The 21,297-nt window shown below is 42.2% G+C and overlaps 3 protein-coding genes across 3 annotated transcripts; all 3 read left to right on the top strand.

The window, feature by feature from the left end:
* The first annotated feature begins 1,105 nt into the window (after window positions 1-1,105).
* si:dkey-33c12.3 (uncharacterized protein LOC335380 homolog) lies at window positions 1,106-6,391 on the top strand. The gene is made up of 3 exons (XM_035416985.1): window positions 1,106-2,244; window positions 3,058-3,182; window positions 5,274-6,391. The coding sequence occupies exons 1-3, from the start codon at window positions 1,243-1,245 to the stop codon at window positions 5,332-5,334; spliced, it is 1,188 nt and encodes a 395-aa protein (XP_035272876.1). The 5' UTR covers window positions 1,106-1,242; the 3' UTR covers window positions 5,335-6,391.
* A 4,083-nt stretch (window positions 6,392-10,474) lies between these two features.
* On the top strand, window positions 10,475-13,394 carry LOC118228388 (tubulin beta-4 chain). The gene is made up of 4 exons (XM_035419873.1): window positions 10,475-10,651; window positions 11,467-11,575; window positions 11,825-11,935; window positions 12,162-13,394. Exons 1-4 carry the CDS (start codon window positions 10,595-10,597, stop codon window positions 13,220-13,222), a joined length of 1,338 nt encoding a protein of 445 aa, XP_035275764.1. The 5' UTR covers window positions 10,475-10,594; the 3' UTR covers window positions 13,223-13,394.
* Window positions 13,395-14,638: 1,244 nt separating this feature from the next.
* Window positions 14,639-21,260, top strand: LOC118227649 (serine protease HTRA2, mitochondrial-like). Its single transcript, XM_035418373.1, has 8 exons — window positions 14,639-15,155; window positions 15,446-15,650; window positions 16,975-17,169; window positions 17,511-17,543; window positions 18,002-18,110; window positions 18,522-18,591; window positions 19,432-19,527; window positions 20,005-21,260. The coding sequence occupies exons 1-8, from the start codon at window positions 14,674-14,676 to the stop codon at window positions 20,168-20,170; spliced, it is 1,356 nt and encodes a 451-aa protein (XP_035274264.1). The 5' UTR covers window positions 14,639-14,673; the 3' UTR covers window positions 20,171-21,260.
* Window positions 21,261-21,297: the final 37 nt, after the last annotated feature.

Genomic DNA, 21,297 nt, shown 5'->3' with positions numbered 1-21,297 from the left:
CATCCTCGGTTCTTTCCTGCAGTACCTGGCTGTAAAATTTACTGTGCGTATGCAGCACTGTGAAATGGTGTGCAGTGTTGGTTCAGTACTTCTCTGTCAATGGGAGGAAATGCCAATTAACTAAAAAGGTGAAGTGTCAATGGGTTCGGCCAAGCATAATGACACACAAATTAATTTTTATGCAGCTAAATCAGTAAGCACCCCGTCCCAGGCTGGGACACCCAGCTACTCCGGCCTCATGGTAACCTCTGTTTCTAGGGCAAAGAGAAGACATTCAGTTCTAGCCTATATTAATAGTACAATCTTTTAGGCCCTTCATCAATGTCATAATGCATAATGGCAAAATCAACGATGAGAAAATGATATTGAAAATCTGTTTAGTGAAACAAAGCTTATACGTACTGATTAGTCAGGCAATAAGGTACTGTACCATATTTGGGGGAAGGATATAACCTGAGATACACATACAGCAATCATTCAGAATCTCTCTCTCTCTCTCTCTCTCTCTCTCTTTCTCGGCTATGTAATAAATTAAAATAAATGATCTGTTTCTGGACACCGATTACTATTTTTTCCTCTGCCAGTACGACTTCAGTAGGATATTTGCTGTAGGCATTACAAACATAACAGCTAAAACATTTCCTAATATGTTTGCTGCAGGGCATACTGAAATACAGAAACCATAGTGAATTCCTGAGATAAAATGGTGTATCGGTATTTTCTTGCTGTTTCTGTGTTGAACTGTTACTGTGCAGTGTGCACATTGCAGTACAAAGACAGGCAACAATATAGTATCAAACATAAAAAGGCTATTGCATGGTATGCTGATGCTGATTGGAAGATGATTCAAATTTACCTGCAATCATCACAGACTAAATGAGAATGATGTTCTGCGTTCTGCTAGTGCTGACCAAGTAGTAAAAAATAAAAAAAATACGGCACAACCACCTTGGCTCAGCCGATCAGCCTGAGCAGAGAAACGCAAAGCCAAGTACCCTCGCTAACCTCACTGCAGCACTCTCCCATTGGCTGAGCAGAAGCTGACGTTCCCTGCCCCCCCAAGGGCATGGGGAGGGGGGGGGACCTGTCTGTATAAAAGATACAGCTCTGCAGCATTTCTGAACTGGTGCAGTGCTACGGCTTGCTCAGTGAGAGTGTGCAGAACAAGGGGGATTTAAATATACCTGAAACAAAAACATCCACATAAAAAAAACTACAAAAAAAGAAAAAAAAACATCCATCATGAGCTACGATCCCTACTATTCCCGCCGCCCCTGGGACGACTACAGGGGGGCCAGATCCACCAAATCCTCCATCTCCTCCACCCTGTACTCCGTCCACCGCTCCGTCCCCTCCGCCAAGCGCTCCCTGCGGCTGGCGTCGTCCTCCATGCCCGACCTGGCGGAGAGGATGGACCTGGCCCAGGTGAGCACCCTCAACGCGGAGCTGCTGGGCCTGAGGGCCAAAGAGAAGGAGCAGCTGGTGGGCCTCAACGACCGCTTCGCCACCTACATTGAGAAGGTGCACCACCTGGAGCAGCAGAACAAGGTGCTGCAGGCGGAGCTGGAGGCCCTCCGGCAGAGGCAGCGCGACCCCTCCCGCCTGCACCTCCTCTACGAGCAGGAGGCCCGGAGCCTGAGGGCCCTGCTGGATGCCGAGACCAACGAGAAGATGCGCCTGGAGGCCGAGCGCGACCACCTGCGGGACGTCCGCGGCCAGCTGAGGGAGCGCTGCCAGGACGAGGCCCGGCGGCGGGCCGACGCCGAGGACGCCCTGCGGAAGGCGCGGGAGGAGGCCGACCGGGCGGAGCTGGCCAACTGCGACGCCGAGGCCAGCGTGGCCTCCCTGGCCGAGGAGATCGCCTTCCTCAAGAAGGTCTTCGGCGAGGAGCACGCCGAGCTGACCGCCCAGGTCCGGGCGGCCGGCGTCAGCGTGGACGTGGAGGTGGCGGCGCCCGACCTCTCGGCCGCCCTGCGCGACATCCGCTCCCAGTACGAGACGCTGGCCAACAAGAACATGCAGGCCGCCGAGGACTGGTACCGCACCAAGTTCGCCGGCGTGGCCGAGGCCGCCAGCAGGAACGACGAGGCCGTGCGCGCCATGCGCGAGGAGACCTCCGAGTACCGGCGGCTGCTCCAGGCCCGCTCTTCCGAGATCGAGGCCCTGCGCAACGTCATCGAATCCCTCAACAAGCAGCTGGAGGACATGGAGGACAGGCAGGGGAAGGAGGTGGCCAAGTACCAGGTATGGGACCACAGGGGATGCTAAGCTATCAGTTAGCTGTGCTGCTCACCGTTAAGGACGACTTACGGGTCAATGACTAACCGGAGCTCAGCTGAGTGTGTTCAGAATTGTGCTGGGATTTTGAGAGCAGCTTGAACCAGCTGAAACACATAAGTAAAATGATGAAAACCGTATTCAGAGATATAGTCTGCATCGTTTCATATCACTGGTAAACAGATTAGCCATTAGCTTTCTCTGCATGGGCACAATTTTTATTTTTCTAATGCTGAAGAAAAGGGAAACTCAGCAACACAAAGGAAATGACATGTAGTAGAAGACATTGTAGTGGCATTAGCAGAGCTGTACTATATATAGCAATATTTCAAAGATCTGTGCTAGACCTGCAATGTGCAGGAGCATTTTAAATGGGCTTTAGTCCAGTACATGCATGCATGTAAAAGCTTTAAAGCAAACGTCAGTCTGCACAGGGGTATGAATGAGTGGTAAGATCAGCACAGTAACACACACTCACAGCATGCTACAAAATTAAGAACATGTATTCGTTCAAATGGACAAAAAATAATGTTTTATAGTGATGTGTAATTGTTCTGAGCCTCGCGTTCAAAGTCATTCAAGTTAAGGATGCATGGCATGCATACTAATGTAGAAACAATACCAATAACAATTTAAATGCTTTCCTTATTGCTGAAGGCTTTCTTTCACATATTTGAACATAGGTGATGATTTCTCATTTCACACACTGAGGGGTGGAATTAGACATTGGGAGCTTTCCAATTTCACGCAGTTGCTTGTCTGCATTGCCGTCGTTTTTAGGAGAGAATTAATGAGCTGGAGAAGGACATCGCTGATGCTAAGCAAGAGATGGCCCATTACCTGAGAGAGTACCAAGACCTCCTGAATGTCAAAATGGCCCTTGACATTGAAATCGCTGCATACAGGTACGTTGTATCACCTTTCTGAATAAATGAATAAAGAAATAAATTAATAACCACGGTGTGCCTTGCTGCAGCACTACACAGGTCACCATGTCCCATATGAAGGTTAATGGACATTTCTGTTTTTAACCTAGCTCTTGTTCTAAAATGTTTTCTGGACCATTTAATATGTCATTGTCATCAGGCTCAGTGCTTAGTGACCTCTATTTTGTTGGCTACTGATTCTGATAACTGACTTTGGCTGAGGGAGACTATTGACATATTAATTCAGCTGATGGTGCACAGACTGGATTCTGACTCAGCAAAACAAAATGCAGACAGGGATGACGTCTCTCAGTGGTCATGTATATTACATGAATGTCTTTACTGATAACACAGATGATGCTACGCCCAGCCTTATTGTTAGCCATTTCTAAGGCAGAGGTTCTTTAAAGCAGATTATTGGTGTGGCTCCTAATCGGTTGGCTGGAGTGTTGGACGAGAGGGCTCAAACTAGGTTTTGCTGGTCAGGATTGCCTATATACTGGAGCCAGAACACCTCAAAGAGATAGCTTACAAAGAGATAAAACAAAGGGACTTTAAGCAGCCTTGAGGCATAAGGTGGTGCTCCACGTTTTTGGCTGAGACATTATTTTCAGATCATTAATCTTGCATGTCAGCGGTCTATTCTGTATCTTAACTGCCTCAGCAAGTGAAGCCTGCTATCAGTTTCTTTTAAAGAATTAATTGATTATTTTTCTCCTCCAAAATAAAATATTCATGAACAGCCCCTTGCGAGCGATTTTATTTGAGGTTAAGGCTGAGGCTTGAAGTATGCAGTTAAGCCATTAACATTATCTTTTGAGTTCTAGCCCTGAGGAGCAATAGTTTAAGTCATTTTAGCACAGGAATGTGCCATGTGACTGCACAGTAGTAAGCCTATAGTTTATCTGTGGCTTGGACCTATATTTTAAATCACTTGAAAGATGTGACATGAAAGAGATATATAATAAAGCGGCATGCTTTAGAGAGATGTGTTAACATATATAGATATTAACTAAACAAAGATAATGTGAACTGAATTGCAGTTAGATGCTGTAAAGGTGTATGGAGTGAAACAGTATATTGTAAAGCAGGACTGCAATAGCTACCATGGAGACATTGAATGGTCTGAACTCTAAAGCTGTTTGCTGCAAAGCAAGACTTCTGGGGGGAAAAATTATTTATGGTGGTGCCAAGTGGTTTGACCAACTAAAGCACTGGTTCAATGTATCAAAACCTTCTTCAGCATTTGCGTTAAATTCGTCCTGCACCTGTGTCAACTATGGCCAGTCAACACAGTGCAGTGTATAATTGGCCACATCTCCCAAAGGGGGAGGGTTTGTCGGTAGAATTTTCCTCATCTCTTTGTGTAAGAGTGAGGAGAGCAAGGGATATTTGGAGCCCACACATTGACACCTTAAAATGTCCCCAGAAGAAGGTTAGCGTGAAGCTCTTTTCAGGTGTCTGTGGTCTACCAGCACCAGATACATATAGGAATGTGTTTTATGTGATTTATAATTTGATGTTGTAGCAAATGTTTCAATTACAAGTTGAGAGGTATATATTAATATGCGATTATACTAAACAGAATGCTGTGAAGTAAGTAAGTACAACAAAAACAGGTTAAGAGTCTTTTGTTCATAAAACCGTGCCAGCATTTTGAGGCCTGGAGACCCTGCATGCAGTGGTCTGACGGGTGGCCTGTGTAGTTCCTCCTGATAGGAAGTACTGTATATGTATATAGAAATCAGTCAAAGGTTAGTGCGAAGTTTGTGATGTATGATGGTCAGCAGTCATGTTTCTAGGCTCCATGTATCAATCCTCTGGATTAGCTGACGGTTGCAGTCCTGCATCTGGGTTTTTTCATTTGTTTGTTTTTTTTTTTTTTGTGGTTCCTCTTTCGGTACTCCAAACTGATGTTTGTCAGGCAGCATGTTGAAATAGAATGTTGTAAAGTCACATTCTGTAAAATGATACGCCGTAAAACGGAATTCTCTAACCCAGGATGTTGTAAAGCAGGTGCCACTAAAACGGTATGTTGTCAGGTGGGATTTTCTTCCTTCGTTTCTGCAGGAAGCTCCTGGAGGGCGAGGAGATAAGGCTGAGCTTCTCCTCCCTGCCTGCCCTCACCTAAACCCCCCACCTTCAAGCCAGACGCGCCCTTGTTCGAAACAAGAGGTCCACCGCAAACTCCCCCTTCTTCTCCACACACTCCGACTCGACTGAGCACAGGACAGCAAAGGGCGCAAGATCCCCCGAGAGAGCGAGAGCCCAGAGGCAGCACTGCGTCAGCCAGGACACCAGAGCCAAGCCCATGCACAATATCCTTTTGGTAGGGCCCAAAGCTCTTCCGTAAAAGTGTTAAACTCCAGGCTCGATTTTGAGATCTGCCCTAGCCAATTCAGCAAACACTTAACCAACTGTTTGTAAAGGCGGGTGAAATTCAGTTCAGCCGTGGATGTTTAGATTTTACTCAACCTCGCTCAGATGCAAGGTATTAAAAGACGTGTACCTTTGAATTCTACCAACAGGATATTGGTCTGTACTGCTGATCCTATTGTATTAATCAGTAAATCAGTATATGTCTGTTTTGTTCTAAAGATTCTCTTTCATTGTGGGCAGTAGAGTACTGTCATATTGCTTTTGTCTTCTTTGATATTCCATATATGTTGAGCTTCAGTCAGAAGGGGACATTCGAGTTTACTTTCTCAATGAAATCAAATGTTAAATTACAAACGTGATTATGGCTAAATTGTTTTTTTTTGTTGTTGTTGTATTTTTATTTTTTTAACCAGCTACAATCAAGGCACTAAATCTAGGTTTCGCTAAGTTGCTTTTGACTGGAGAAGCTCAAAATAGTATGAGAATGTCAGGAAGAAAGTTCAAGCGCCTGTCGACAGAGGTTTGCCTCGTGTACTGTGACATCAGACAGAACTCTTCATTTAGCTGCTTTTGAATTTTGTTCTTGATTCTTTTCTGTAAGCCCATTAAATGAGAATAAACTGTAAACCTTCCTAAAACAAAAATAACAAAAAAAAATGCCTGGTAACTAAGCTTTCCGCTGTGCCGATCATAGATCTGACCGGTACTTAAAATCTGTGAATCTATATCAAGTGTGCACCTTTTAAGCCTGATATATCTATAAGTGCCAGCGACCTGCTGAATAAAAATAACATGGCATTACTGAGTAATGCTCCTAAGTCTTTTCCTTCTTTCAAGCACTCTTGATATTGTTTTATGATAATGTTTCCCCTAAAAACAGTCCCTTCTGACGTACATTTCCAGCCCAAAAGAAAAAGTCACACACTCCTATTATCCAACCACGCATTTAATTTTACCAACAGTTCAGTGTTACATGCCTTCATCGGACTAATACCTGTATGTATGTAACGTGAAAAACGTTGGTGGAATACAAATGCACAGATTAGTGTGTGATTTAATTGTTCTTTTAAATATATGCACAGTTGCTCAGCACCTCATCAAACTTGGGTGTGCATTCTTTCTTCTCTTGATTTTCAGCACAATCCATAGCAATGATTTCACAACCATCGCATTTCAATGACAAACCATTTTTTTAATGCTTGGGTACCATTCTATTTATTTATGCTACTTCAGCTGATAAGAGTGCAAAGTATGCATCGACGTGATAGTCCCTGAGTGGCCGCTGCACACAGATGCCACTCATGCAGTCTGAGCAGTTGATTTAAATAGGACAACCAAAGAGTTGAGGGTCTATCTTCCTTCACAATCATGGATAATTAAAAACACCAAGACAACCACAATGTGGGTAGCGTGTAGAAGTGGTAGATATTTTGATGAAAATAACTATTTGTTCTTTGTAAAAAAAAAAAGCTTTGTGTATCCTTCTATCTTTACAGTAGATTTCACTGTGACTTTTTCAGGTGAACAAGCAGAAATAATGCCAGATTAGGGCTCCTTATTCCCCCTCAGTAAGGGATATTTTTTCCTGAAATTTTCTCTTGGCAAGAGAGAACGCCATCGATAGGACCTGCAGCACTGCAGCTCCCCTGCCTCATGATGTCAGCATACACCACTGCAGTGTAGCTCGAGCTGTGTGTGTGTGCGGTCGTGGGTGAAACAACCACAGCTTTGTCAGCTCTATTTTTAAAAAGTCCTTCCGATACCACTTATACTTTGCAAGATTGTGAGCCTATATTGTTCCATGCATGAATAGATAGCTTATACAATGATGCATATCCACCTTCAAACAAAAGGAATGTCTTTGTGTATGTATGCGCACACACTCACATGCATACATCACACCCACATACACATGCACATGCAATTAATACCCAGCTCCAAACAAAGGACACATCTGTGTGTGTCTGTGGATGTGTGTGAATACGATTGGGAAATGTTCAGCATTATTTGTGTGAGAATTATTTTTGCTGTTTACTAGCATTCATACATTTACTCACAGATTTGTAGCACTACACAGTCTGAAGAATTGCACACAAGCTGAATATAGCTGCGGAATTGTAGTTACATTACACATTTCTAGACTGTAGGGTTTTAGCTGCTGATACATGCTGATGTACCTCCGCCCTGTCTTTGACACTGTTCCAAGTGTACACAGATGAGCTAAAATCAGCTGCACTTTCTACGGAACGGCACTGCAGAGTATCCCAGGATTCCGTGCTCCTTGCTACAATTACACATTGCCCTTGTACAGTATGCCGTGAGCATGCTCAGTGAATCAGAGAGAGCACAGGCTTATTTATCATGAGCTGTCAAACCCAGAACAAGCAGGACATTGTCACCTTTTCCAGATAGAAAGTAAAAAAAATAAAAATAAAACATTAGCAGCCATTCAGCTGCAAAACAGCACGCCAAACCAGCAGGATCAGTCACATTATCATTAGCCTTGTTTTAATATAGCCAATTTGTGTCACAGTCATGTTTGCAAATAATAGTTCAAATCTGATTTTGGCCTTTAAAGGCCAGACATAGCATTTAAACAAACCTCATTAAAGGTAATACTACAATTTAATCATTGCTTTATGAGGTGACTACTGTCGAGTCCTGAAAGTGAAGACTACTGTATCTACATATTTAAAATTCTATGATACACCCGCTCCATCATTAGCTAGAAATAATGACTGGGGAACATTCTAAAGCATGTCCCAGGAAACCTGCCCAAGAGTTTGCACAGAAAGTCTTCAGAAAGCCACAAAAGGGCAGTCCTCCCCAACCCTCCTGCATATGATGCAAGATGCCTACCCACTGACAACGACTTCATTAGCTTTGTGATACTGTGCCTAGAAGTGTAGTCTTCAATGATACCAGCATTAACTTTCCAATACAAAGACTACAAATCTGCTTTGTGGCAAATGAGAAAATTAATGGCAAATAAATTCTTCAAGAATCAATTTTTCTGCTACATGGGGTAGGTTTTCATTTCCTGTACCAATCGTGAGTTCGTATCTCAAAAGAGCACTTGTTTCTGTGTATCGTTTGCACTCACATCAGCAAAATGAGCTGTCAGCAGCGGTTTCAACATAATACCTATTTCAGAAGGAATGAAGTCACTGCTTGCAGTCTGCCAGCACCAAATGCCCAATCAATTAAAATTGTTATGCACGCATCTTACCACATTCTGAACCTGTTTGCAACATTTGGTGATGTACTGTAAGCTGAGAGAAATGGCTTTCATCATGTGCACTTGCATTTGTTATATGTAGTATTCAGTAGCTATGAGACCATATAAACATGGAGTTTACAGGATACAGGACATGTCAGAGATGCTGTTGACATTTCCGTTCTGTCCAAAGGGAAAGCGGACACATTTTAGCTTCAGTTTTTCCTGAATATTTAGCATTTATAACATTGCAACTCTTCTGCTTGATAGACTACACTTCCCTTAATAATACATAAATTTGGCTTGATTCCACCCAGTGGCACATGTAATTCGGTGCTTTCTCTAGTAAATGAGAAAAAATGTTTGATAAAATAAAATGCTTTTATTTGATTTATTAGAGGAAAATGATGCCCTGTGCCATATTGCATGCAAGACATAATTAACATAAATCAAATTTTGCTACACAAGCTTGTCCTCACAAGATCATGGGCACACCTACATGCACACAATCATAAGGTTTTCTGAGTTCAATTAGACTGAATTTCATTACAGACTCCATGAGGTATTTGCGTTTTCACTCAAAGAAGCAAAGACAAAATCCACGAAAAATTTTTTAAAAAAAACACAATTCTAATAATAATGCCTAGTACGGAAAGGGAGGGAAATGTTGGATCCCTATCCAAGTTACAGAATGTTTGCTGCTTTCAATTTTTAAGCTTCAACTCCATCAAGTCAGAATACACAACATTAATTTTGATACAGTATATCAATATTTATTCCTTCAGCCTTACTGGCAATACCTGGTGGGAAAAACCAGTTTGCTGTTTGAAGTTGTGATTGTGGGCCAATAGAGGGCAGTCTTACTTCTGGACCAACAAGAAAAAATGCTGGTCACAGTTGTACAGCCATGTCTTCCTGGCCATTACAGGACTTCATGGACAAATGATGTTTAGAGCAAATAGTAGGGATTTCCCCCGGACCCAGGCCTAATTCCCAAAACGGGAATATACAGAAATAATTGTAATAACGTCATCTTCAAATTGCTCTTAAGTCCACACGATTAGTCCATTGAGAACTTATCTAAATTGTCTTACGCTTAGGTCATTATATACTTGATGCTTGTGCCAGTTATACATTTGCGAAAGATAAATATCTTTTAAAATCTAGCCTGGGCCTCACACAACACTGCATTAATTAATTAATTTATTTATTTGTTTGCATTTTGTTCCCGTAGGATATACTATTCCTTGTGTAAGCCATGCCTCTTTTACAATACGTCAGAAGTTCATCGTGTCTGATCTGTTCTATTTCAAATAATAATAATAATAATAATAATTTAATCTGACCCTAATGTAACGCAACACGTTCATTTATAATGGAATTAACATTACATGTATGCCATCATTTTGAACCGCGTCTAAGAAAAGTAATTAGAACCAGTCAATATTTTCCGCAATTTTTAATTTTCCATATAAATATATAATTTTTGCATGGCCTGACTACATCGTTGTTCCGACTGACCCACTCCACCAATGGTATTCCAAAAAAGTAAACCAATCACCTCGCCGTGCAGACTGGCAGTAAGGCAGGGAACAGGCTACAGAAAAAGTTACCAATTAAAATTATGATAGGGCGGGTGTAGAGAAGGAAAGGACCAATAGGGATCTTATAAATTCAGGGCAATGCAACCAGTCGGCTAGACAAGGGATTTCTTTTCTGGGCTGTGGCGCACAACACCGGGACTGCGACGTGTAGAGTTTGATAAAATTTCATTGCCATTCTTACAAAGCACAAAATGAGGGAAATCGTTCATTTACAAGCTGGTCAATGTGGAAACCAGATCGGCGCTAAGGTTAGTATCATGAACAAATAATGAAAAGTTAAACTGTGTTACATATTACGGGGTTTAAAAAAAAAATCCTTCCATAGCTAGCCGGCGGCATCTTAACGTGACAAGGTCCTCCGATTTCTGAGAACCCGAATTAATGTTATACCGAGCTTTCTTATGAAGAAAAAAAAAATCTAATCCGCTAGATTTACGAATTCTGGGCGCCTTTGTGTAATTGGATTAACACAAACCCACAAATATTCAAAAATTAAATGTTTTGGTCGTATAACTCGTTATATTTTCGAGGATTTCATTTTTAATGGCATGAATTAAAACTGAATTTCTGTAAATCAAGATGAACTGCGTAGTAGGCTATTTAGGATAGAGGCGAGAACAGGGTGTTGGCCGCGCCGGAATAATCGCGCGCAGTTGGACAATATGGCTGAAAGCGTTTTGTTCATCCAGTAAAGATGCGGTCATTTCATTGGGGCGAACGGTATTTTTCGTTGCCATTTAACAACGGATAGCTTTGTCTATCAGTCCAATAATTTTAATGTATTGTTGCATACATTCCATAATGTAATATTTACTACAATTGGTGTTCGACGCAATATCGAACCAGAGTAATGACGAACCATGATCTTAATTTCGATCAAAAGCCTTAAATGATTTTAACAATATTCTTGTAATAAGAATGTGATTCATTAATTTCAAAATGGAACAATTACGGCTGGCTAGGATTTTATACCCCGAGGAATGTAATTTGCGAACAATCCCTTTAAGGCATTTATCCAGTTCATCCGTGTTTATTTTTTATTTCATTTTTGTCTTAATTCCAGTTTTGGGAGGTGATCAGTGATGAGCACGGTATTGACCCGACCGGCAGTTACCACGGAGACAGTGACCTGCAGCTGGATAGGATCAATGTGTATTACAATGAAGCCTCTGGTAAGAAATTATTTGTAGGCAAACATTGAATGGTGGGGCTTTGTTGATCTGTAATTGGTCCCCATAGAATGTAAGTAGAAGTCTTCAAAATGAACAGCCAAGCGTAAATTCTCTAGGAAGCATTGTTAGGAACATGTTGCAAATGGTGGGGTGCAGTTTCCTCCCATATGCAATCTTAATGATTGTGAATTTTGAAGTTTGTAGATCTGTGTTCTGTGTGAACATTGTCTTCAATTGAATGTGTTCTAGGTGGAAAGTATGTGCCACGTGCAGTCTTGGTCGATTTGGAGCCAGGGACCATGGACTCTGTGAGATCCGGGCCTTTTGGTCAGATCTTCAGACCAGACAACTTTGTCTTCGGTATGTCCCATTTCTGTTAAAGTTCTGCATTATTAATTGTATTGATTGGTGTGTTTCTAAATTTCTGCTATGACTGTCTGATTAATTCTGCAAGTATACTGACCTGACAACTAGTTTAAAAAAATCATGACTGTGAAATTGTTGTACACGTTATACAGCCGAACATGTAAGCAAACAGATTTAAAAAAATAATAAAAATTAAAAAAAATTCCCCTCTCTCATGCAGGCCAGAGTGGGGCTGGGAACAATTGGGCCAAGGGCCACTACACTGAAGGAGCTGAGCTGGTGGACTCTGTCCTGGATGTGGTGAGGAAGGAGGCTGAGAGCTGTGACTGCCTGCAGGGCTTCCAGCTTACTCACTCTCTGGGCGGGGGCACGGGCTCTGGCATGGGCACCCTGCTCATCAGCAAGATCAGAGAGGAGTACCCTGACCGCATCATGAACACCTTCAGTGTGGTGCCCTCACCTAAGGTATCGGACACAGTGGTAGAGCCCTACAACGCAACCCTCTCTGTCCACCAGCTGGTGGAGAACACAGATGAGACCTACTGCATTGACAACGAGGCACTGTACGACATCTGCTTCCGCACCCTCAAACTCACAACACCCACATATGGAGACCTAAACCACCTGGTGTCCGCCACCATGAGCGGAGTCACCACCTGCCTGCGCTTCCCTGGCCAGCTAAACGCCGACCTCCGTAAGTTAGCTGTCAACATGGTTCCCTTCCCCCGTCTGCATTTCTTCATGCCTGGGTTCGCCCCCCTCACCAGCAGGGGTAGCCAGCAGTACCGTGCCCTCACAGTCCCTGAACTCACACAGCAGATGTTTGACGCCAAGAACATGATGGCCGCCTGCGATCCGCGACACGGGCGCTACCTGACTGTGGCCGCCGTCTTCCGAGGCAGGATGTCCATGAAGGAGGTGGATGAACAGATGCTGAACGTGCAGAACAAGAACAGCAGCTATTTCGTGGAGTGGATCCCGAACAACGTCAAGACTGCAGTCTGCGACATCCCACCCCGGGGCCTCAAGATGGCCGCCACCTTCATTGGCAACAGCACTGCTATCCAGGAGTTGTTCAAGCGCATCTCCGAGCAGTTCACTGCCATGTTCAGGCGCAAAGCCTTCCTCCACTGGTACACTGGAGAAGGCATGGATGAGATGGAATTCACTGAGGCAGAGAGCAACATGAATGACCTGGTTTCAGAGTACCAACAGTACCAGGATGCAACTGCTGAAGAGGAAGGCGAGTTTGAGGAGGGAGAAGAGGAGGACCTGGCTTAAGCTTTTCATACCTTATTGTCTAACTAAAACCCATGTGTTCCACTTTGTGAAACCCCGTCTTTGTTTTTCCAGTTGTTCACTATCAAGTTTGAATATCATAATACCTCTTGCAACCATTCACTGTCACTGTATGATTGTTAACATTCAATAAAAACCCTACATTTGATTGTTTCTCTTCGTGTAAGGCTGAACAATTTTTTATAAAGCCTATATATGCATGGTGCACTTTGTGGTATTTTCAGAACAAGATGGCTCAATCTGATTTTGGTAACGGAGTTACATAATGCAGTTGCCCTCACTGACCTGATGTTTGAAGATGATTTCATTTCCTCAATATGCACTGCAAATTAAATTGCTAAAGTATATCTGGATGGACCACTATTTTAAATTTTTTTGGAAAAACTTTGCCTATGGCTTTTTTTTTTTTTTTTTTTTTTTTTGTGGACCACGATGCACACAGTTTATAAATCAGCCAATTTGGATGAACATGGCCACCATTGATCAATGTATATGAAAAGGGGTGTGGCCGATGACAATATTAGTCCTAATACTGTAATAATTATTTCTGCTATAGTGATGCAATTGTGCACCCTACAACTGGAAGGATTTCAAAATACACAAATGGGGAAGGCTACAAATTCTAATTATTTATACATACCTGGGAAACCGAAAGATGTGCAGGCTACACATGATAGAGCGACAGATATTGGTCAAGATACGAAGTTAGGTGGAAATCTGTTCCAAGTGGGCGTTGCGCATGATATAATAGCTTTTAAATACACGAGGGTGTGGCCGCTTGCTATGAAAATGGTTGTCTGACCATTTGGAACTTGTATGTTAAATGTCTTCACATGGCAACTGCCTAATAACCGTCCGCTGACTCTGAGCAAATGCACCACTCTAGTTAAAATATGAAATTACACGGCTGCATGACACTTAAAATTGCACCGTGCGGCTGTAAAATTGGGTACGGGCGGTGATGCAGATCTATAATGGCAATCATGGGTGCGAATAAATTCAACATAATGTTGAACGGTCTCTTACAACAAAGGTGGGTCGTCACGACTCCGTACAATAATTTAAGCGTGACAATTGAGTTAGCTCAGTTGAAAATTCAAGGGTGCTTAAAATCAAATTCTGCATTCATTTCTAGATTTCGTTACATGACATAAAATAGCTGCGTTGGTGTTGCATTATCAAACGCTCGGCTATCTGGCTCCCATTTCAATTCCCTGCTACAGTTATTTGTCTAGGTGTTGCCAGCAGCATTAAACCGTACCTTTACAAACCGTGTTACTAGACGGTGCGCCTTCCATTTATGTTGAGTTAGTAATAGATGGAAGCCATCGTAACGCCATAATGGTGTCAACCAATCACATGAAGGATTGTTTAGCGAGCACTACTTTCGAACAGGAAGTTCAAATAAAGTTATTTTTTCTGAGCTTTCCAACATGGCGGCGCCTATGAATCGGAGTTTGTTGAGGATATTTAGGAAATGTTCCCGGGACCATAATTTTCAGTCGTGGTTAAAGTCGGAACGACGATCGACATGGCACTGTTCTGGAGGTCATAAGCAAGACGGATATAACGGAGATGGCCAATGTAACGATAATGAGAATACAGTACCGCTACTACGGACTTCAGAAAGCGGGTGGGGCAGGCGCAAAAACCGGACCAATTTCTTTTGGGCGGCCGTGGCGACCGGGTTTGGGGTCGGTGGTGCTGCACTTTTGTATTATTTCAGAGACGAGGAGAAGCAGTGTACGTTGTTGGGATTTACAATCAAAACTCATTCTGTTCTCGAGAACGTGCTGTTAACGGCTCGATGTGCTTCCCCTTTCAAACCTGACAGCCCACGTTACAGATACAACTTCATTGCGGATGTCGTGGAAAAATCTGCACCTGCAGTTGTGTACATTGAAATAATGGGACGGTAAGGTAATCGTAGACTGCTGTTCGACAGTTGCGTGAAGTGTGTGGTGGCTCGCAAGATTGCCGGAGGACAATGCTTTGAAGGTTATCAAGAATAATGAGACCTGACACATTGCAATGCCACCATAAAGCTGCTTGTGTCCTCAATTTACCTGCGTTCTCTACAGATTACATGGCATCAAAATAGCTTTCATGGCTTTCAGATAACCAAGTTGATTGCATAGACCTTTACACTGGTAGGAAGAAACAAGTATGTTCGTATGTCTAATGGTCATTCTCTTTCCGTGTCAGGCACCCGTTTTCCGGCAGGGAAGTCCCCATCTCCAATGGCTCTGGCTTTATCATAAGTCAAGATGGACTTATAGTCACAAATGCCCATGTTGTCGCCAACAAACGCGGTGTCCGAGTTAAACTGACCAACGGGGAGACATACAATGCCACTGTTCAAGCTGTAGACCAGGTTGCTGACATTGCAACCATCAAAATCAATACTCAGGTAGGCAACTATGGCCACACTAGCGGTACACTTGCCTGAAATCATACAATGCATCATGCTAAATAGGCTACATATCAGTATTTTCAGCTTGTTTAGAATTTCTGTATGGTTGAATATCATGAGTTATGGTACTTGCAGGGCACATATTGGATTGATTCACTTGGCTGGGAAGTCGTGAAGTGTAGGTCCTAATTAAAAGTATTAAACTACTACTGTTCCCTGAAATGGAACTTTAAAATTTTGCACATAACATTTCAATAACATTTTTATTACATTTCCATCCGCTGTCTATAAAAATAAATAAAATGTTTTAATTCAAATGACTCATTGTTTTGAATCAAGGCTATTTTTTATTGACTCTGCAACTGATAATAATAATAAATAATAATAAACTTTATTTATATAGCACATTTCAAACACTTCAGTGCCGTTCAATGAGCTTTACAGAAAGAGACAGAAGTAAAAACAGACTAGAACAAAAATAAAACGTTAAAATATTTATAAAATAACAGTAATACAAATATGTAGAATAATAAGATGGCAGAACATATTTTTAAAATAAAATTAAAAATGTAGAATAATTAAATAGCTAAAATAAGTCAAAATAGTTCCTAAGGAAAAGCACATTTATAAAGGTAGGTCTTCAGATTTCTCTTAAACCTATCCACAGATTCGGATGCCCTCAGATCCAAACGAAGCTTGTTCCACAGTCTGGGGGCATATGAGGTAAAAGCAGCCTCCCCATAGGTTTTAGTTCTCAATTGTGGGATGGACAATAGGAGGCAATCTGAGGATCTGTGACCTTTGACAGGAACCCATTTTACTATGAGATAATTTAAATAATCAAATTCACAGGTAGCTTGAAAAACCAGTAAGAGCACTTTAAAAGCCATTCTCAAATCTAAAATGGTGTACGTAGCATGCAGTTAGTGTCTCACAGTAAGTTCAGCCATAGTCTGCTATTAGGTGTGGCCGGATGTAGCATCTAGAGCACACTGCCTTTGGGTTAATAAAGGATCAGGTCTCTGGAAGGATCCAGAACAACCCAGAAGGAGACTCTCCTGTAAAAATCCAACTCTTGGATTGGATTGTACTGTGTCCGGAATTCAGAGTGTACTTCTGTGAACAGGATATTTTAAGCTCTGCCAAAGGTTTACTATATAAATAGATGGTGTCATTAGAAAATGGATGACTTGCATTAGAGCTGGAAATCCATATCTCTTAAGCTTTGCCTCTGGGGCACAGATAGCACGGGGAAGTTGCATATTGGGTCTTCCAGTCTGAGCCTGCTGCGTTACAGTGACCGTTAAACCTTCTCCCTCAGCACCCTCTACCCACACTGCCCTTGGGGAATTCCGCTGAGGTGCGCCAGGGTGAGTTTGTGGTCGCCATGGGGAGTCCTTTCGCCCTGCGCAACACCATAACGTCGGGCATCGTCAGCTCCGCGCAGAGGGGCAGCCGCGAGCTGGGCCTGTCCAACTCCGACATGGACTACATCCAAACCGACGCCGCCATCGACGTGAGTCCCAGGCCATACATCCACACACTGATGCATGTGGTGTCCTCAAATTCATCATCAGCTAGATAAATGTCCTCCTACAGTTGGTACACTGGGGGTTTTAGGTTAGTGAACAAATAACTCATCTGTCACATCATTGAAATCTCTTGTCTATGCTCCTTCATACTTTGAAAGGCCATTATTATTGTAATATGTTATTTTTTTGCATTAGCATTGCATTGACATGCTTTTTATTTATAGAGCTAAATGCAGAGCTAAATCATATAAAGACATGGGGAGTACTGGAGATTATCTGATTGAGCTGTGGGTTTAGTGATGTCTTTGTTTTTGTTGTTTTGCAGTTTGGAAATTCCGGTGGCCCTCTTATTAACCTGGTAAGTCCTTTATCATTAGGCTTCAAAGGCCAATGTTAGTCCCTAGGAATTCAGGAGCTGGTGGTCTTTTATTTCATTTTAGCAGTAATAATTTCACTATTTCAGCCATTAACTAAGTAAATAGAGGACAGGAGTTCAGCTTCTGGAAAATGTCCAGTTCATTCCTGAGTTATATCTATTATCTGTATTTCTTTTCTTAATAAATGTTTAATCAACTGGCTAGACTTTTCCTACATTCTAGCTTGAGTCTTTTTTTTTTTTTAATACCTCAGAGTGATGTAAATGGGATTGGTACATGTCACATTTGTTGGTTTTTCTGCTGGGGTGGGGATCTAGAGAAATAACAGACTTTGTAGGGGCTAGTCCTGCACCTGCACCTCTACCTGAAACAAGCAGCATCCTGTTTGGTGGCATTCTGCTAGTAGTGTTTACGGTCACATGATTGATCTCATACACAGGACGGTGAGGTCATCGGCATCAACACCATGAAGGTGACGGCAGGCATCTCCTTTGCCATCCCCTCAGACCGTGTCAGACAATTCCTCGACAGAGCTGCTGAAAAGAAGAGTGAGTCTACCCCCTGACCTTTGAGCCCTATTTCTCAGATCACATTGTGGCCGACCCCCAATACAATCACTTACTGTCATTACAACCCTTCTGACCTGCCACCATTTCTTTAGAAATAGCACAGTCATGCTTTTGCTCTGCACAGTGTTATTTGTGCTAAATGTAGTGTGCTTGTTTTTGTCTGTGTGTGCCACAAGTGAAGCTTGCACAGTTGCATTCATACTGCATAATCATTCTTTGTTAGATCTTATCATAAATATGAATAGGTTTTCAGGCCACAGTATATTATTCATAATCCCACACTATCATGGCTGTTTTTATTGGGAAGCTTTTTATTCCTGAGCCCTCTGTTCTGTGCCTTTGCTGTGTTAATAAGAAGTGTCATTTTAATCGCACACCTTCTGTCCTTAGAGTCGTGGTTTGGGGAAAGCGAAGCAAAGCGGCGATACATTGGCGTGATGATGCTGACTCTGACGCCGAGGTAGTGTTGTCGATTTAACGTTTCATCATTGACTATGAATGACTGTTACATAATGAGTATTCTACGTTATCGGACCTGTGTTTTGTAGTTGTTTTAATGACCTTGGATATGCACTTATTGTATGTCGCTTTAGATAAAAACCTCTGCCAAATAAATAAGTTTAATGTAATGTTGTCAACATTTGTTCCATAGTGATGAGAGAACTGAAATAATGTAATGTAAGAGCTTTTAGGCCCAAGGCAATGACAGGTGTTCAGGCAGAAAGCAGAAATGAGAAGCCATTTTACTAGTACAGCAATGACTGTCAAAAGGGAATTACCGGCATTTTTCAGGAGTGAAACCTCTGTTTTAGCAATTAAACATTCCCACAATTTGCTGGTCGTCATATGATTTTAAGAGATCTCAATCAGCCTCTGATTGTTTTAAAAAAGGATGTTTTTTGATCTGCAGTTGTTTTCTGATGAATGCGATTTTAACAAAACGTTTGTGTATATCCCTATATGTTGCCAGACTGACAATAAGATGCACTTTCAAAAGTATTCAGTGTGCTTTTACACATTATGGGTATTTCTGTTCCTTTAAAGCAGTGTTTAAAGATCCCCTTCCTTGCTTCTTTGTGTGTTCTCTGTATTTAATTGGCCACCTTTATTAATTATACTGAAGTGAAGGATCTTAGCACTGTGGAATGTAATTTATTAGTTCATTTTACAGGGACAATGCACATTAGTAGCATTTTTGTAACTGTGCCAGAGTTAGCCAGGAAGGCTAATTTTCATCATGGACTGGTCATGGAAGGCCCGTGTATTGAGAAGCACTCTCACTGGTCTCTCTTATCGTCAGTATCATTGAGGAGCTGAAGATGAGAGACGCTTCCTTTCCGGACGTCACCCACGGAATTCTGATCCACCGCGTCATCATAGGGTCCCCTGCCAGCCGGTGAGTTCTGCGCAGGAAGTGGTCAGCGAGACGGGCTATTGAATGACACTTCTGAGCATGTGCCAAAAGCCTGCTTCTGCCAGATAGAACTGTAAGGGATATACTTAACCTTCCAAAAAGCTTGAGTTATTCATGCTTATTCGAATGCGGGCACAAACCCAGTGTTTGCCACCTTGCCTGTTGTTATGCTGGTATTGTGGATATAGGCACCAAGCATGCAATTTAATCTAACCATAGTTTTGATTACACTGGTTAGGGTTGGCTTGAATTATGTTGACATGGGTAGCCTGCCTTCTGAAATAATGCTTTATTAAATTTTTTTAAAGAAAGTTACACATTGTGCCTTGCCCTATAATTGTTTCAGACTTTACAAGTGCTTTCAAATAAATTTGAAGAAAAAAGTAACATTTGTTTGTTCAGGCCTTATTTGTTTCTGTGTGATTCTGACTTGACCTCCACGTGACCCCTCTGTTCCAGGGCGGGGATGAAACCCGGTGACGTCGTGGTGCAGATAAACGGGACGGCGGTGAAAACGTCAGAGGAGATCTACAACGCCGTGCGCACCAGCGACAGCATCAACCTGGTGGTGAGGCGTGGCTCTGACCTGCTCATGCTGCACGTGACCCCCGAATTCACGGAGTGACCCCCCCTCGCCAGGATTACAGGACACACTGGAGCACACAACCACCCCCCCCCCCCAAACTGCTTTTTTAAAAAAATGAGTGAGATACATTTATTGTGGGCTTTCGAAGCCCTTTATTTTCAGCAGGTTTACCTGTTTACATTTCTGAACGGGGCAGCTGAATAAAAGCTTTGTAATCTCGAGAAAAGTATTAAGAATGTTTGCGAAAGGCCCATAACAGGTCATAGGTGTTCATTTGTATTTACCATGCACATGTGTGATCTCAATCATTGATTTCAGTTATGGAGATGTGAAGGATCTTGCCAAGCTAAGGTAAATTATATGCAAAGTCAAGTGTTACTGTGAAAAAGTAGACCTCATAGTACCTAATGCAAGTTTTCGTGATGGAACACATAATTAAATAAAATTGTATAAAAGCTTGCAGGTCAATTTGGAATAAATTGTTTCAGACCTTATTTTCTGATGCAAAAAAAAAAAAAAAAACATTGTGGTACGTATTTGCTGTACGTTTATCTATTCTACAAAGTAGTAGATACCTAGCACAGGTATCAAACTCCAGTCCTGGTGGCCTTCGGTGTATGCTGGTTTTCGGGGAGTTTTTGGCACCAGTGGTTCATTTAAGTCATTGATGAGCTAAAGAATCCAGACACCTTGTTCTCAAGGGCTTAATTGGCAGCTGATTGAAAGGAAACCACAAATGTCCGCAGACACTGTGGCCCTCTGGGAATTTAGGTTGACACCCTTACCTCAGAGTCTGAGTACAGAGGCCTATTTATGGAAGATATGTTTTTTTACATCCTTTTATCTCTTAAATGAAATGTTTCATGTTTGTAGGAAAGCAGTCATAACATGTTTTTGGAAGAGAAAAAAAACGGAACATTTTTGTTGCTTCCACAAATGTGGCTGCAGCTCAGTTTTGCTAATAAATCTCACTGTGGTGCGCCTGTTTTTCATTGCTCAGTAAGGCTCGTATTTAAGTTTTAAGCCACAAGTCTGTTAAATCTGGACAGATACATGGGAGCATGTACACCGGTTGTATGTCTTTCTGAGTCATGTTCGGGCCATTAAAAAGACTGAATTTTTTTCAGAATTATGTTGTCTTATTGTGTTTATAAGCACAGCTGGGC

The sequence above is a fragment of the Anguilla anguilla genome, chromosome 5, assembly GCF_013347855.1.
Source record: "Anguilla anguilla isolate fAngAng1 chromosome 5, fAngAng1.pri, whole genome shotgun sequence".
Lineage (NCBI taxonomy): Eukaryota > Metazoa > Chordata > Actinopteri > Anguilliformes > Anguillidae > Anguilla > Anguilla anguilla.
The sequence above is the reverse complement of the archived record's forward strand: the minus strand, read 5'-3'. Positions and strand labels throughout refer to the sequence as shown.